General features: G+C 40.5%; 1 protein-coding gene across 1 annotated transcript in view; it reads left to right on the top strand.

Moving 5' to 3' along the window:
- Nucleotides 1-17,671, top strand: part of LOC124792005 (actin-binding protein IPP) — a 60,211-nt gene that overhangs the window by 36,322 nt on the left and 6,218 nt on the right. The window contains exons 7-8 of the mRNA XM_047257903.1: nt 8,147-8,687; nt 17,094-17,314. Coding sequence (XP_047113859.1) covers nt 8,147-8,687; nt 17,094-17,314 — 762 coding nt within the window. The remainder of the gene's footprint in view (nt 1-8,146; nt 8,688-17,093; nt 17,315-17,671) is intronic.

The following is a 17,671-nucleotide window of genomic DNA, read 5'->3' as shown; positions in this document are numbered from 1 at the left end:
GCATTTGAGCTTTCAGTCAAAAGGCCCTCCTTTAAAGTAGAAAACCCACACGCATTCATACTTGTACAACTCTCTCTCTCTCTCTCTCTCTCTCTCTCTCTCTCTCTCTCTCTCACACACACACACACACACACACACACACACACACACACACACACAAAATCACTGTCTCTGGCCTCTGAGGCCAGACTGTGCACAGCAGCTGTGCCTGATGAGAAAGCAGTTTGTCAGTCTTGGGGGTAAGGAGAAGGCTGAGGTGAGGAGGGGGAGGAACAGATGATAGGTTTGGGGGGAGGTGCAGTGCTGCTTGTGGTATCATACAAGGATGTGGCGGGGGGCAGGGTTGGGCTGCTAGGAGCATTTGGGAGGTTTGGGGGGGGCAGGGGGGGGGGGGAAGATGTAGAGGAAGGGAAAAAGACTAGTGGGTGCATTGATGGAATAGAAGACTGTGTGGTGCTGGAGTGGGAGCAGGGAAGGATATAGGTAGGTGAAGGACAGGGCTTAGCGAAGGTTGAGGCCAGGGGTAGGGGGATGGAAGCATGGGATATGTTCCAGGGAGACTTTCCATGTGCACAATTCAGAAAAGTTGGTGTAGATAGGAAGGATCCAGATGGTGCAGGGTGTGAAGTAGTCATTGAAATGAAAAGAAGCACATTGTGTTAGGCGGCATGGTTAGCACCTGGGTGGTCCAGTTATCTCATAGTTTGTTTGTGGCCATTCATGTAGAAAGACAACTATTGGTTTTCATGCCCATGTAAAGAGCAGCATAGTGGTTGCATATTAGTTTATAGATTACATGACAGCTTTCACAGGCAGCACTCCTTTGTCATGATTAGTGAAGCCTGTGACTGGACTAGAGTCAGCAGTGATGGGAGGATGTGTGGGACAAGTTTTGCATCTAGGTCTATTGTGGGCATACATGAGGCAAGGTGTTGGGAAAAGGGGTGGAGTAGGGATGAACAAGGATATTGCATAGGTTCTGTGGGCAGCAGAATCCCATTGTGGGAGGGCTGGGAAGAAAAGTGAGTACGTTATTCCTCATTTCAGGGTATGATGAGGGTTAAAGGGAATGTGATTTAGTTGCTCCAGTCCTGGGTGCTATTGAGTTACGAGGGAAGTGCTCTCATGAGGGAAGTGCTCCTTTGTGGCCAGACAGTGGGAATATGGAAAGTGGTAGGTGATTGGAGAGACAAGGCACAGGAGATCTGTTTCTGTATATGGCTGGAAGAGTAATTTTGGTCTGTGAAGGTCTCAGTGAGACACTTGATATATTCAGAGAGGGACTGCTCATCATTACAGATGTGATGGCCAAAGGTGGCTTGGCTGTATGGAAGGGAGTTCTTTGTATGGAATGGGTGGTGGCTGTCGAAATAGAGATATTGCTGGTGATTGGTAGGTTTGACTTGGAAGAAGGTACTAATGTAGCTATCTTTTGGGTGGAAGACAACATCAAGGAAAGTGGTTTGTTGGGTTGTTGAAGCAAATGGGGGAGAAAGTGTTGAGGTTCTGGGGGAATGTGGATATGGTGTCCATCCCTCGTTCCAGATGATTAAGATGCCATCAGTGAATCTGAACCAGGTGAGGGATTTGGGATTCTGGGTGTAGGAAGGATTCCTCTAGATAACCTATGAATAGGTTGGCATAGGATGGTGCCATAAGGCTTCCCATTGCTGTACCATTTAGCAGAAACTCCATCAAAATGGTCTTGTCCTTATTTAGCACCAATTCGTTTTTGGTGGATATTCTGTGATGAGGCTAATGTTCTCTGTATTATTTTCCATTGCTAACTTGTCTTGTACAGCCCAGCTTATGAAGGAGGTATCTTCGGCATAATTTACAAGGTTTGAATTTTGTGGAATTATTATATCACTGATGTACATAATAAACAAAAAAGGCCCGATAATGCTTGAAATTAGTTTACGGAAATACAAGGAAATATGTGTTATTTCTTTACAGTTGTGATAAAGAATCTTTTTCACCATAATTCTAATCACTACAAGGTACAGAAGTTAGAAATCTTCATATGGATTGCAACTGCTGCCAGTGTTTTCTATCTAATGTATAGAAATATTGTTGTAACAGGCTTAAATGCATTAACTATATTCCTCTGACCGACATTTTATATTTTTGCTGTTATGTGTGGTGCAAAAGTATTCATCTTCTTCCTTTGTGGCCCAGGTAAGTGAAAATGTTGGGTACCTCTGGTGTACAGGGTGTAGCATCAATAGTGATAAGCAGGGTGACATATGATAAAGGAACAGAAACTGTGGATAGTGTGTAGAGGAAATGGTTGTTGTCTATGTAGGAGTAGTGAACTGAGTGAAACAAGGTTCAGCATTGGTTTTAGGTTAAGACTCATGGGTAGGGTTGGTGGTAAAAAGTGTTTCCACTGTAGGAACTGGGAGAAGGAAGAAGATCTTTAAGAAGTACAACATGATTAAATTTGTGAATGGGGCGAAAAGTAAGTCCTTTGGAAAAGACTGATACTTCTGTGGGGCGAAGGCTGCTGAGGGAAAGCTTCATGACTGTGTTTGGTGTCTGTTTAGGTTCTGGATTCAGTATAGTGGTGGGAGGGAGTTTCTGAGGGTGTGGTAAATGTAATAGGTGCGTGAAGCAGGGTTTTTCAACTGTGAGGGTATGTGGGGGAGGTTTGGACATGGTTGTAAAGGTGCTGGATAGTGGCACTCCAAGGTAGGAGTAAGAGGCATATAGGTTTGATAGGTTTTTTGAGGTGTTGCTGTGCATGCTGCTCTGGTTGTTGGAGGGCAAGAGTGTCAGTGTCAGAGATGGGAAGCAGGAATTTGGGATTGCAGAGCAGGAGAATTTTACGGATGGAGAGGATGAGGTGGAGGTGGTTTGGGCCTGGTTTACTTGGTTTTTGCAGGTCTAGGTTGGTGAGGGCTATGGACTGGCATAATTTGAACAGATGGAGTTCATTGTGGAAGTAGCAGTTGCAGCCAGAGATGGGTAATTTGATGGTAAGGCCATTTGGGAGGATTCCATGAGCTAGGTAACAACACAGAAACAGTATGTGGGACTGGATTGTGGTTAGGTGTAAGAAAACTTTTCTTTGTTGGTGCAGATGGAAGGAGCAAGGGTTCATGGTGGACGATAAAAAATATGTAAATTACATAAAAATGCGTGTGAAAAAATTGTAAAAATGCACAAAACATATAAAATGCATGGAAAAAAATTGCAAAAAAGACAGGACAATTGAACTGTGGGGGACAAAGCTGAAACCTTAGGGAGCAGGGCCAACAGTACTAGGTCAAAGTGGACTAAAATTGAAACTTCCTGGCAGATTAAAACTGTGTGCCCGACTGAGACTCGAACTCGGGACCTTTGCCTTTCGCGGGCAAGTGGTACAGCACTTGCCCGCTAAAGGCAAAGGTCCCAAGTTCGAGTCTCGGTCGGGCACACAGTTTTAATCTGCCAGGAAGTTTCATATCAGCGCACACTCCGCTGCAGAGTGAAAATCTCATTCTGGACTAAAATTGATTTAAAAATACAGTGAGATCAAAGAGAAAAATCAATAAAAAACAATAATGTAGGATGCAGGTTGGTGGGTGGATATGTGTGAAGAGAGGGGAGAGCAGATGTAAATGAATGAGGTGAGGTTAGTACATGTGTACTGGAATAAAGGAAGAGAAAGGGGGGAGGAGAAAAGGAGGGGTTAGTAGATTGAGGTACAAGAAGTTTATGTGATACAGGAAAGTACAATAAAGAACACATGAAAGTGCATGAGAATGAGGCAGGACGAGTCCAAGACTAGAGCAAATGAATCATATTCTCCACCAGGGTTTTGACTATGTCTCATAATGCCCTGAAATGAGGAATATCCTACCTGCTAACCTTCCCACCCTCCCATAGTGATATTCTGCCACCCACCAGACTTATGCAATATCCTTGTCCAACCCTAATCCACCCCTGCTCCAAACCATTTACCTCATGGATCATATCCCTGCATTAGACCTAGATGTAAGATCTGTCCCATACATCCTCCGACCACCACCTGCTCTAGTATGGCCACAGGCATCACCTATCCCATCAAGGGCAGGCCTACCTGTGAAAGCAGTTATATGGTCTACAAGCAAAGCTACAACCACTATGTTGCTCTCTACATGACCATGGAAACCAACAAGCCGTCTCTCCGCATGATTGGCGAACAGCAAACTGTGGCCAAGACACAACTGGACCATCTAGGTACTGGCCATGCAGCCGAACACAACATGTTTCACTTCAGTGTCTGCTTCACAGCCTGCAAAATCACGATCATTCCTATCAACAACTGCTTTCCTGAACTGGGCAGGTGGAAACTTGCACTGCAATATATTGTTCATTTTATGTATATAGACTAAAGCGGCGAGTGAAAATTTGTACCAAGGCCAGGAATCGAACACAGGTCTCCTGCTTACCAAGTAGGTGCACTAGCCACTAAGCCACATTGGCACAGTGATTGGCACAGTTGCACAGATTTCCCTGGTATGTCTCCCTCTTCGATCCAAATTCTCTTTGCCATCCAAGTCAACTTTGAATTCTCCCTTACTCATGAACAGAATTGCTGAGGCTCTCCATGTTCTGTGTAATGGGGATTTTAAAGTTGACTAGGGCAGCAGTTAGAATTTGGATATAGGAGGGAGGCGTCCCAGGGTAATCTGTGGAGTTGTGCGAACTGCTATGTCCAGGTGGCCTAATGGCTAACATACCTGCCTGGTAAGCAGAAGATCGGGGTTCGATTCCCAGCCTTGATACAAATTTTCACTCACCTCTTCAGTCTATGCACATAATATCATATCTGTATGAGATTAGTAAAGTCTCTGAAATTGTGTCATTTCATTTGTAAAAGTACCTGTACCTGGGTTTCAGGCTAGATCCCCCATTTACGTTCAATGCTGAAGTGCTATTCCAGAACATGGAGAGACTCGGCAGTTCTGTTCGTGTATAAGGGGGAATTCAAAGTGGACTAGGGGCAGTGTGAGATTTTGGATTAAGCAGAGAGACATGCCATGGTAATTGTGCAGTCGTGTGAACTGCTGTGCTAATGTAGCTTAGTGGCTAGCACTCCTATCTAGTAAGCAGGAAACCTGGGTTCGATTCTCAACATTGATACAAATTTTCACTTGCTGTGTCAGACTATGTACATAACCAGTCAAGTCTCCGAAATTGCCTCATTTCACATCCTACATTCCTGTTACCCCATTGACCTTAATCTTTGCTAGTCCCTGTCTGTCATCCACCTATCCTCTTCCCTGCTCCCACTCCAACACTCCATAGCCATCTATTCCACCAATGCATCCACTAATCTTTTTCCCTTCCACTACTTCTGTCCTTTCCAGCTCCCCCCCCCCCCCCCCCCCTCCCCCTCTTCCCACCCTCAAATCTCCTCAGCACACGTGGCAGGCCTATTCTGTCTGCACCACATTACTGCCTGCTCCCAAAAGTGCCCTACGATTTCCCTCAGCCCTGTGCTGCTCTCCCTCCTCTCCAGCCCTGCCTCTTCCTTGCCCCTACCACCCACATATTGCTTTTCCCATTATGCACATTGCTGTGCACAGTCCAACCTCAATGGTCATTTGTGTGTGAGTTGTGCTTATGTGAATGCACATGTTTTTTCTGCCTTAGAGCAAGACCTTGTGGCTGAAAGCTCAGGTGTGTAGCAGTCATTTTCTCGTGTCTGTGTGCAATTCAATGTCTGCTCTATTTGCTGGGTAGCAATCTGTCCTTTTCATAATGTTGTCATTATTGTACAGGATTCGGTTATTTACTTAACCAGTTTTTGTGTACTAGGTCATCATCATATTGTAACTGTCTGTCATCATTAAAGGAGTTACAGTATTTGCAAACAATATTGGAAAAGATTTTACTCAATCTAGGCATGAACACAGTGAATGTCATCTTTGATAGTGGCAGGGATATGCAGTTAAAAAGGTAAGTAGTTGAACAGTAAATAAATATAAATGGAGGAAACCAGGAAGACAGTATCTCTAAGCTCACAAAACAGTGCATATATTACATTTTAAATTAAATTAACAATCCTAATAAAGGAAAATTACTACTTGACAAGATTACTAAAGAATATTTTGTATAGGTATTACATATGGAAAATGACACAGAAACAGAATAAAAGATAGAATTGACAATTGACAACAGAATACATTGAGTAGAAAAGCAGTCACATTAAAGTAAATAAATACAGAAAATGAAGGAATAGAAAGGAACAGACAGTGCAGGAAGTGTTGGGAAACTGTGAGGATTAAGTGGAAGTTTAGAAGGGGGAAAGTATTGAGCTGTGTTTGGTCATTTAGCATTAAATCTGGACTCCAGGCCAGATTTTTGTTGATTTCCAGGGCTTCCAACAAGTTGAGTTATTGGCCTTTGTTTGCTATGTGCATGATGTCAGTCTGTGGCTAACACCTGTGACCATCACTCAGTACATGCTCAGCAAATGTTGCATCACAATTATGCATTCTCCAACTGTGTTCATGTTCAGCCAACATAGCTGCTGTGCCTCTGCCTGACAGACCAATATAAAACTCATCTCATTCAAGACAAGTAATTTTTATAGCCCATTATTTGCTAGTAACTGGGTCTTATTTTTGCTATGAAAATAGACTAGGCTCTTGTGTTCCTTGCATAGTATGAAATCCCATAGCTGCAGAATTTCAGTGTTTAAGCTACACTCTCTGATACCTGTCTTAGGTGTGTTGATGTCTAAGCATGTGTGCATCTGTTCGATTCAGTTTCTTCCCATATGCTTTAAATTCTCAGTCTCAGTGCACCCCTGAATCTGAAATATCTGGGAAACCTCTCTTGACAGAATGCCTGATCATGAGAGACCCAAGAATCATGCTTTGTTGAAACTCATTGCTCTGAGCTGACTAATTCGTGAAGAAAAGAGATCTGTGACATTAATGAGTTGTCTCTTCAGTTATATACCCTCCTATGCACAGCATAACATTTGAAGAGTAATTTCAGTGGAGTCTCCACAAATTTTTGATCAAAACAGCGTACTAATGAAGAAAAAATAAAAGCCAGTTGTAAGTGGTTTGTCTACATATCTGTAATTGCTTTCAGCTTTCAGTAAAGCCATTTTCAGTGGTAACAGAATGTGGATAAGAAGTGAGAGTCAGTAGTATGACATCAGTGATAAGTTTAGAGGAAATTTACATACATGATAAGAGTAAAATGACAATTACTTAAAACATGAAACATTCCAATAATTCTGTTAAAAACAGTATTTAGTGACATGATAACAGAACTAGATCAAAAGTCAAATAATTTAATAGTAAGGGTAATAATTAAAGGCCTAATCCAAATAAAATACAAAACAAAAAATTCCCACATCGGTTCTTGTCTTGATAAAGTACAGAGATATTCATCAACAATGTCTTGACTGTATTTTGGACTTATAATCTCAGCTTGTTTATGTTATTAAATAGTGTATTTTAACAGAATAATACAAACATTTTGTATGACTTTTTTTATGTATACTTATCATCGATTTGATGCTACTTGTCCCCATTTTAATTTTAGTTCTGTTATGATTTAAAATGCACCTCATTGAAGATTGAAACCATTGGCTGATGTTTATAAAGAAATGACTTACGGCTAGAGTGGCTTTGTTCCTTGTTGCTATTCTACAACTGCAGAAATAATCTATGGTCTCATTAGTGAGCAACTGATTGCATTAATCTGTGTCACATGTTTGATTGAGTGATGAAGGAATGGTGTGAGTAAAAATGCACTGATGCATTACCAACAGGAAACATCAGAACTCATGACAGATGTAGCTTGTAGTATTAAATGACATGGTGGATTTTTTTTACTATGATATTCATTTGTAAAGTTATCAGGAATAGTTTATAATATAATTCATGTATTTTCCTGAATTTTTGCTATGTTTGTTGCATGTATTTCTATTACAACTCGTTTCAGTGTAGTATTACTGTTGTAAATGCTGTTTAGCATTTCATTACTTAGTTAGTCCCTGTAAACGACACCTTTAGAGTTTACTCCATACCTCCCTGCTATTCAAACAATTTTTCACTAAACTCTTCTTATTCAGAGTTACTGTGATGTGCTATATATAACTTAATTTGCTTACATTATTTTTTCACACTGAAATGCTCAATACATCTCATGGCAGGTGGCATTACGTTCTATCCGTAAGGACCTAATGACAAAACGAGGCAGCCTCGTACCTTTGAATGTTCAACCACGAATGTGTGCAAAGAAGGACATCTATGTGATTGGTGGCTCAAAGCGTGAGTTAGAGGTGTCATGGACCCGTTCTTCAGAATGCACCTTCAACTCTGTGGCAAAATTCAACACATTTCTACAGCAGTGGGAACTTGCAGCTTCAATGGGCATCAGTCGAATCCTTCCTGGTGTTACTACTCTGAATGGGCATATTTTTGCTGTTGGAGGTGAACAGGATTCCCAAATACTGGCAAATGGAGAAGTCTATAATCCTGCTGACAATAGTTGGTCAAAAATTGCAAGCATGGTGGTGCCGCGCTGTGAGTTTGGGCTGTGTGCTCTGGATGGTCACCTGTATGCTCTAGGTGGCTGGGTTGGTGAAGACATTGGTGACTCCATTGAGCGATATGATCCCATGCAAAATGAGTGGCAACTGGAAGGAAACCTGCCTGAAGCTCGTTTCAGCATGGGTGTTGTATCATATGAAGGTGAGTATTTCATAATCAAAGTAGCTCTTGCACATTTCTTGATTTCTTTACAGGTGGATGGTTAACAACTAGAAAAATAAATAAGTGAAAGTGGAACATGTAAGCACCACATAAATGTTTACCTCATGTGTTTGCAATTACCAAAGAAATCAAGTAAAACCAGCTAACAAAAGATGAAGAACTGTGATTGTTTGCTAAAACTCACCCCTCCCCCTTACCCTCCCACTTCACCAACACCGCTGCTGTATGTTACTCATGAGATGTGTTATTTAGTTGTTACTCTGTTACATCAGATATTTTAATACTGGAGTTATTTTCAGAATTATCAAAAATGAAATGGACAACTTGCGTTGTTGGGAGAGAAACAATCGCCAGATAAATTGCCTGTAAAATATAAGCAAATAATTTTAAGAGAGTACATAGTGAATTCGTAGGTAAAATGGCTCTACTTCTTGAAATACATTGGGCACATACAATGGTTCAGGATTGTTGAACAATTGTTATATATATAATAGAAGGAAACATTCCACGTGGGAAAAATTATATATAAAAACAAAGATGAGGTGACTTACCGAACGAAAGCGCTGGCAGGTCGATAGACACACAAACAAACACAAACATACACACAAAATTCAAGCTTTGTTGCAACTCATGAAAAAAAAAAAAATATATATATATATATATATATATATATATATATATATATATATATATATATATATATATATTTTTCATGAGTTGCAACAAGTTTATCTTTCACCTTGCAATAAATTTATGTAACTTTTGCAACATTATAGGATTGTCATGTCTATGGGATGGTGTTGTCTGTTTGTCACTTTATTCTTTGTCCATGATGGAAGAGATGGAACAGTGAATGTGCACCCATAGGCTGTCATTCAGACTTGGAGCAAAGACAGATTGTATAATGGAGTGAATGTAACAAACATTTTTGTGCTCATAAATTCATAACTTTTTTTTCGTTGGGGGAGGGGGCGGGAGTCAGTTGGCTTTCATGGAGATAAGCAGAGTGCCAAGTACAGATGCACTAACAAATGAGAATTTCCAGACAATCCTGAGAGGCAGTGCCATGAAATATAAAGTAGAGCTGTTTTATTGAAACAATGACAACTGTGAGATTTCAGTGTTTTGTTGCCATAGTGTGTTTAAACTTAAGCTGTAAGTGGAAGTGGAACATGTAAGTACCAAGTGTGCATTGTTAACGTTACTGGTTACAAAATGGCATTTCATTTAGAAGCTTCCAATTCAAACGAAGATAAAAAGTAATTGCCCATTTTTTTGCAGAGCATAATCCTTATCCATAGCTGACACAGTAATTATTGTAGTGTAAATATTATTGCAATACTGGCAAACTGCTATATCACAATGTGCCGCAAAGGTGTCATGGCAGATGACCAGTAGCATTTACCTAATGGTGGTCAGTATTAACCATACAAGAAAAATGGTTCAAATGGCTCTGAGCACTATGGGACTTAACATCTGAAGTCATCAGTCCCCTAGAACATAGAACTACTTAAACCTAACTAACCTAAGGACATCACACACATCCGTGCCCAAGGCAGAATTCGAACCTGTGACCGTAGCAGTCGTGCGGTTCCAGACTGAAGCGCCTAGAACTGTTCGGCCACTGCGGCCGGCTCCCATACAAGAGAAAATGATGTTTCTGTTCATTGTCAGAGAGAGTGTGTGTGTCTGGACTCTATAGCAGAACAAAAGTTCAGAATGGAGAGAGTTGTTTCGGTAAAAACAACAACTAAAAAGAGTGAAGAGACTAAGAAACTATTTCATCAACAAACTGTTGATTGTAAGTTCTCTGTGTGTGTGTGTGTGTGTGTGTGTGTGTGTGACAGTGAGACTGCAGGCAAGTAGTTGATCTGTATTGCCAGCAGAATCAATATGTTTCACTCATCTGCATGCAGTATTATTCATTAAAGTTACGGATATAGGAAAATGAGCAAGTAATAGATACTAAACGTGTTGCTTCAGGAGCACTTGGACCATTATGTGTGTGGAAGAGATGCTTTTCCCAGTGAAATTGTGGGAGAGGAATCGGATAGTAAGAGATAATTGACAGAATGGAAAGAGTCACAGCTGTCAATTCCCAAAGTCATACTGACAGTCTTGTGGGGTTTCAAGGGCATTATGTGAATCGATTTTCAGGAGCATAGCGAACCTTTGTTTAATGCATACTATGGTGACATATGGGTTACACAGTTGAAGTCTGCCAAATGATCAAAATTCCAAGGACTCCTCTCACTGGTTCATGAAAACTGTGGGTGAAGTGTGTTGCAAATCAGAGTGATTGTACCAAAATATGAGTTAAGAAACTTTATTGACAAGTTTCAAGAAATTTCATGTAATATAGTGACTAACATTCTTACTTTCTCGTTCAGTATATAAAACTGTCATCAATGAAATTTTCAGTGAAATAATGGATTTCCTCTACTGAAAATACATGAATTAATATTTTCTGCGAATTCAGTTTATACATTAAATATACTTCTACATTTTATTTCATTGCAAATTGTAGGCACCATAGATGGTGATGTATGGATGAAACATTTTAAGTGGTGTGTGGTAAATTTAAAATTTTATCTTGTGCTTCAGGCAAACATTTGTAAGTGTGTGATATTTTGCAAAACAAAATCAAAATTACAAAGGAAATAATGGTTAGTATTTTAAAATAACAGATGATGTCTTTTTCTTTCGTGGACAACATAAATTTAGTGTTCGTTTCCTCCTGTAATATTATTATCTTTGTTTAATTATCTCAGAACACTGTGACATACCAAATACCTTCCTGATGTCCATATGAGGGGTATCAGATAAAATAAAAATATAAAAGTTGCAAATCCTATTTGATCTCTTTACTAAGTAATCTATAAATCTGCCTTCCAATTAAAATTTTTATGTAAATCCAAGCATATAATATTCATGTGAATTGCTTTAAGTACCTCGTGATATTTCACATTATTTTTAAATCTCTAATTTCTGATGACTTAGTTCTAAACTGCAGGCTATTTATTGGTTATGTTGTCAGGATTTTCTGGGACATTAGTTTTCATTAGAATTAGGTGTCATAGCACCCAGAAGACGTGGTTGGATGTCAGCTGTCAGTGGTTACGTAAACAATTAGAGCTGCAATTTCGTGTGGCAGGTAGAGTGGCAACCAGATTGCATTAGTGTTTTTCATGTTGAATGTTGTTACCAGACTTGGCCGGACATATAGGAGTGGGAACAGCATCAGATGTTGAGTGATCACTTTGAAGGACACAGCAATGCCATAAGAGATAGTATTATCAGCACCAGATGAGTTTGAAAGGGCCTGTCGGTATCCATTGGTCCAACTGGTCAAATCGTGCATTATCAAGGTTTGTGGGGCATTCAGATATGACAGTGGCCTAATGTTGCAGGCATACACATCGTCAAGATTTGGGGACAACCACTGCAAGGGAGGATTGGTGTATTGTTCACTAAAAGCATCATAATCTCTTCACATTTGCACATGCTATCCGAGAACAGGTAATGGACTCCTGCATTGTTCTGTGTCATTCCATGCCATTGCTCGGATATTAGCAGCAGCCAGACTAGGGAATTACCATCCCATTCATAGATTGCCACAACACAAACTGCAGCATTTGAGGTGGTGCTGTGACTGGGAAGCACGGACTGCAGATGAATGGCATCACATGGTATTCAGTGAACAATCACAGTTCTGCAGTACCCTGGATGACCATCATTGAAGAGTACAGCAGTGACCTGCCCCACTCTTCCAATATTTACTCCTACTGTCACGGTGTGGGAACCCATCGGCTGTGACTTCAGGGCATGACTGGTAGTGGTTGAGAGAACTCTGATGGCACAGCAGTATTTCACAGACATCCTGAGTCCTCATGTATTACTTGTCGCAAGGGGGTATTGTGGTGCTATTTTTCGATAGTGCAATTCTAATCTGCACATAGGCTGTCACCATCAACTGTTTGCATGATGTTGAGGTACTCCTGTGACCAGTGAGATCCCCAGATCTATCCCAATAGAAAGTGTGAGACCAGCTCAGATGTCAACTCCATCCCAGTGCCAGTATCCAGGATATTAAGGATCATTTATAACAGTTGTGGGCCAGCTTGCCTTGGGAGAGGATACAACAGCTTTAGGATATCCTACCCAATGATCAGTGCATTCACTCAGGCCAGATGGGATGCAATATCATACTGATAAGTGGACTCTAGTTCTTTGTAATCATTGAAATAACATCGCATACCCTCCTACCCCATGTAGTTTCATTTTGTTTCCTCCCCTTCTCTCCCTCTCCCTCCCACTCCCTCCCTTCCCCCCTCTCGCTCCCTCCCTTCCCCCCTCTCGCTCCCTCCCTTCCCCCCTCCCACTCCCTCCCTACCTACCTCCTCTCTCTCTCTCTCTCTCTCTCTCTCTCTCTCTCTCTCTCTCTCTCTCTCTCTCTCTCACACACACACACACACACACACACACACACACACAAGTGCTGTTGCCTGAAGCTAAGTACCATGCTGAATTATCATAAGGAAATGCAGAATGGCTTAGGATTTTGCGCTTGTATATAGAATTGCAGCTTTCCTTAATTGTGGACAAATGTCAACTATTGCTTATAATAAAGGGAAAATACTCAATAACATCCAGTTAAAAGATCAGTGAGGAACTCCTGGACTTTGTCACTTTGTTTAAATATTTAATGATAGTGCATTAAATATTGAAAGGTAATGCATAAAAAGTTCATGATTTACTTGTAGTGTCAAATTCAGATAAAATCCCAAGCATTCTATGCTTGTCTCTATCATCATTGTCAGGGGCTAAGTCTGACTGTTATCCAATTGGTGAGGCTCCAACTTCTGTACCTAGAGGATGGCTTCTGATTGGCTGGATAGCATCATGATGTGCTCAGCTACTGCCAATTTTTCCAAATACTTGTATTTAATGTGACACTGGTGCTCGATACAGTGATCAGCAACAGTCCATATAGACTGGCCCACATAACATTTGCCAAACTTGCAAGGAATACTATAAATCCCCAGCACCCTCGGGCCAAGATTATCTTTAACCCTCAATCAGATGTACTGTTTTTCATTACACACATAAAGAATAGCAGTCTTTTTGTTAACAAGATAAACTTATACAGGCATAATCGACTGTTTAAAATTATAGTAACTAAACACCGATAAAATAAACTTCATTGTGTGAGATAAATCACTGTTGAATAAAACAGCAATAACATAAACTTTTCATTGTATCACTCTGTGGCCACATACAGATGTTACCTCACAGTAAAGACCCACTCAAACCATTAAACAGTGCAGTTGCATCAGATCCCTGATCAACCGCTTATTGAACACCAATTATCTCATAGGTAACTGCCTCATTGTGGGATTGTGCTGGTAGCTCAGAATCTGTGTCATTTTCTTGCACTGATCATAAATTTTTTCATACTTAATTTGCTGTTTATTTTATATAAGTGCTGCTCACTTGGACACACACTGATGAGCCAAAACGTTATGACCATCTGCTTAATAGCTTGTTTGTCTGTCTTTGGAATAAAATACATCAGGGATTCGGCAGTTTCTTGGTTGGTTTGTGGAGATACGTGGCATTAGATGTCTAAGCACATGTCATGTAGTTCGTGCAAATAGCAGGCCGTTAATATGTGTAGGCAGTGATGGTGCCCGATAGCAACCCAGATAGGTTCCACAGGATTTGCATCAAGTGAATTTGGTCATGAGACATCAAGATGAGTTCACTATAATACTCCTCAAACCACTCTACCATGATTCTGTCTCCAAGACATCGACAATTATACTGATGAAAAATGACATCTCTGTCATCTGGGAAGACATCAAACATGAATAGATGTAGCTGGTTTGTAGCTGTCAGTATGCCTTCGATTACTGTCACAGGTCTCATGCAAGCACAAGAGAATGTCTCCCATAGCAGTATTATGCTCCCGCCTGCCTGTGTCCATGGCACACTGCATGTTTGGAGCTACTGGTCACCTCGATGATGGGGTTTGTGGAGATGACCATCAACCTAGTGTAGGAAAAATGAGATTCACCTGAACAGCCAACACATTTCCGTTGATCAATGGTTGAATCCCGATGGTCCTATGCCCACCACAGTTGTAATTGACGACGTTGTTGGGTCAACATGTGAACATGTTGGAGTGATCTGCTATGGAACTCCATGACCAGTGTGCTCTGAAACACTTGTGCATGTGCCAGCATTGTGCTCTCAGCAGAGATACCACAGATTACCAGCTATCCTACTTCACAGAGCAGACAGGCCTCTGAATCCCATGTTCGAGTGAAGAGCCAAGGACATCCAACCATTTAGCACCTATTGGTAGTTTCACTGTGCTTCTACTTCTTTCCATAGATGCTCGTGACAGTAGCATGTACCGTTTTTACTGTTTTCAAATTACTCGTTCACAGGCTTTGCGTAGTTGCTTATGTCAATGGATTTTCCCATTTGCTGCCCATATCTACACTAGGGTGATCCCTGGTTTTGGTCCACTTGTTTCATGATTTCATCAGTTTGGATACTGGGCTGCCACTTTGCTGTTCGCCATGCACTTTGTTGTTCATCATGTGCTTTGTTGTTCATAATTCACTTTGTATGATCAGTTTTAGCCTTGAATACTGTCTAATCTTTTGTCCACCCATTACTGTAGGCCTTTAAACTATGCACAGCTCCTGAATAATTTTGGCAGGGGTAGATCCTTTTGCCCATACAAATTTAGTTGCATCACACACTTAGCAACTCTTGGGAGCAACAGTTGTTGAAGCCATCATTGTTATCTGGTTTGACCCACACTCAAACAACAACCAAATCAAAACAAGTGCCTGCTACTGCTTCGTAAATAATCGACAGAAGGTACTGCATTCGTGTAACTTCATTGTGGGCTGCCGTCATTTAAGTATAAACAAATGACCCACACTTTCAGAATATGCTCCATACAGGATACTAGTGTCACCAGTTCTGGAATTTCACTTCAGCATTTGGTACTTACCTAGGAGGCATCACAGCAGACATACAAAAAATTCAGCTGACATGCAACAAATTCAGCTGACATAAACAGATTCAGAGATAAGCTGATGGGATTGTAGCAGATTAGCGTAACCCATGCTGATAAGATTATAGCAGATTAGCATTAACTTTCATGGTAATTCCAAAAAGAGAGGTAACTTTATTCTCATGACACCTTATTTCGTGAATTTAGAAGACTGGTATCAATGAAGACTGTGTAATATATGGATATGTGTAATATATGTATATTTCATATAAGGATTGTGAGAATAAGGCAAGAGAAATTATGATTTTTGACATTACATACAGATTGATTTGTTCCAAATGTGCTCAAGGGACTGCCACTGGATCATGATTTTTCTTCAAGACAACTACTTGACATCACCAGGTAATTGCAACTGGTTACCACAAGCAAGTAGCAAGTGCCAGTCTCCGCACAGTGATGATGTCAAACTATTGCCTTGATGAAATATTGTGAAATGTACTCAATGTGATCCAGCAGCAGATCCTGGAACCTGCTTCACCTGTGTGAGCTTTGCATGAGGTAATACGCTTATTAATCACAAGTAACACATTTCTACCACTGGGGTGATAAATGGCTGGAATGCCCAGCTACCTCTCAGTTACTTTAGCTATGTGGAGTTCTTTGAATTGCCTCAAGATAGATGAGTCTTGCAGTTTATTATGTTGGTGGTGTAATGATTGCAAATCACCATTGAATATATTTTATTTGTTGCATAATGTAAGGTCAGATAATGTTCCAACACTTCTAATTTAAATGGTGTGGTGTTTTGTTAAATGAGTGGATTCTATAAGCTCCATGCTGGGATGTTTACACACAGCTCTGATTATGCTGTAATCTATTTAATATTATTCTTCTGGCAGAGAATCTTTATATTCTTTTAAAATGTGGATTCTGTAACTGTTTCTAGACAATTCTGTAGAAATTCATTGTCGTACTTTCCATGACCTCTCCTCTATTCTCCTACAGAATCACATTGTTGTTTCGTCAGATGCCATTTTTTATCCCATACTGTAGCACAATGCTTTACATTGTTAGATGACACTGGAAATTTCTGCAAATTTCTAGTTATACACTCGTGTTTTTGAAGGTAAGTATCATTTAGATGTCCATGATTAGTAATAAAACCCACTGCAGTACTGATAATTATAGTGTGTCACCTACTACTTACATAGTTAATCCAAGGATCTGTGTCTAGTGAAACACTGCCATGATTTAGATTTGTTGCTCTAATGAATGCTAAATTAATGGTTTTGCATTTGTTGTTTCCTGTTATTCTAGAAACTATTAAACTCACTATTTTTCTTTCTCCTTAGGTTTGATCTACATGGTTGGTGGTTGTACACATCGTAGCCGCCATGGAAGAGAGCTCTACAGCTATAATCCTGTAACTAAGGAATGGGCAAATTTGCGACCTATGTCGGTTCCCCGAAGTCAGATGGGTGTTGCAGTCCTGAATGACCATCTTTATATTGTAGGGGGCACTAATAGACATAATGAAGTGCTGCAGTCGGTGGAAAAATATTCCTTCCAAGAGGTAACTACCAGCTTTATAACCTGAAAGAGTCTTCAAAAGTCTCTGAAGTTCAAATAACTTACGGGTTTGCTGCCGGGTGACGTCGTCGAATACCGCCGATATTTCGACAGGAGCACGCCCTGCCATTCTCAAGGCACAAATGCAAGGAAGAAAAAATGTCCAAGCAAATTTAATACCTCGGTTCACAGAGGAGAAACAAGGAAGACACCACACACAGAACAAGTGGCAACACAACCAAAGATAACCAACATCAGAAATATCGATAGTTACTGTTAATCAACAGGTGAGGTAGCATTAATTCTGTCCCTCTGTTTTTTAATGAGAGACAGAGCTGGATTCCAAGCAGCATTTAAACAA

Source organism: Schistocerca piceifrons, chromosome 1 (assembly GCF_021461385.2).
Source record: "Schistocerca piceifrons isolate TAMUIC-IGC-003096 chromosome 1, iqSchPice1.1, whole genome shotgun sequence".
NCBI classification, from domain to species: Eukaryota; Metazoa; Arthropoda; class Insecta; order Orthoptera; family Acrididae; genus Schistocerca; species Schistocerca piceifrons.
This window is presented reverse-complemented; position numbering and strand designations above follow the sequence as displayed.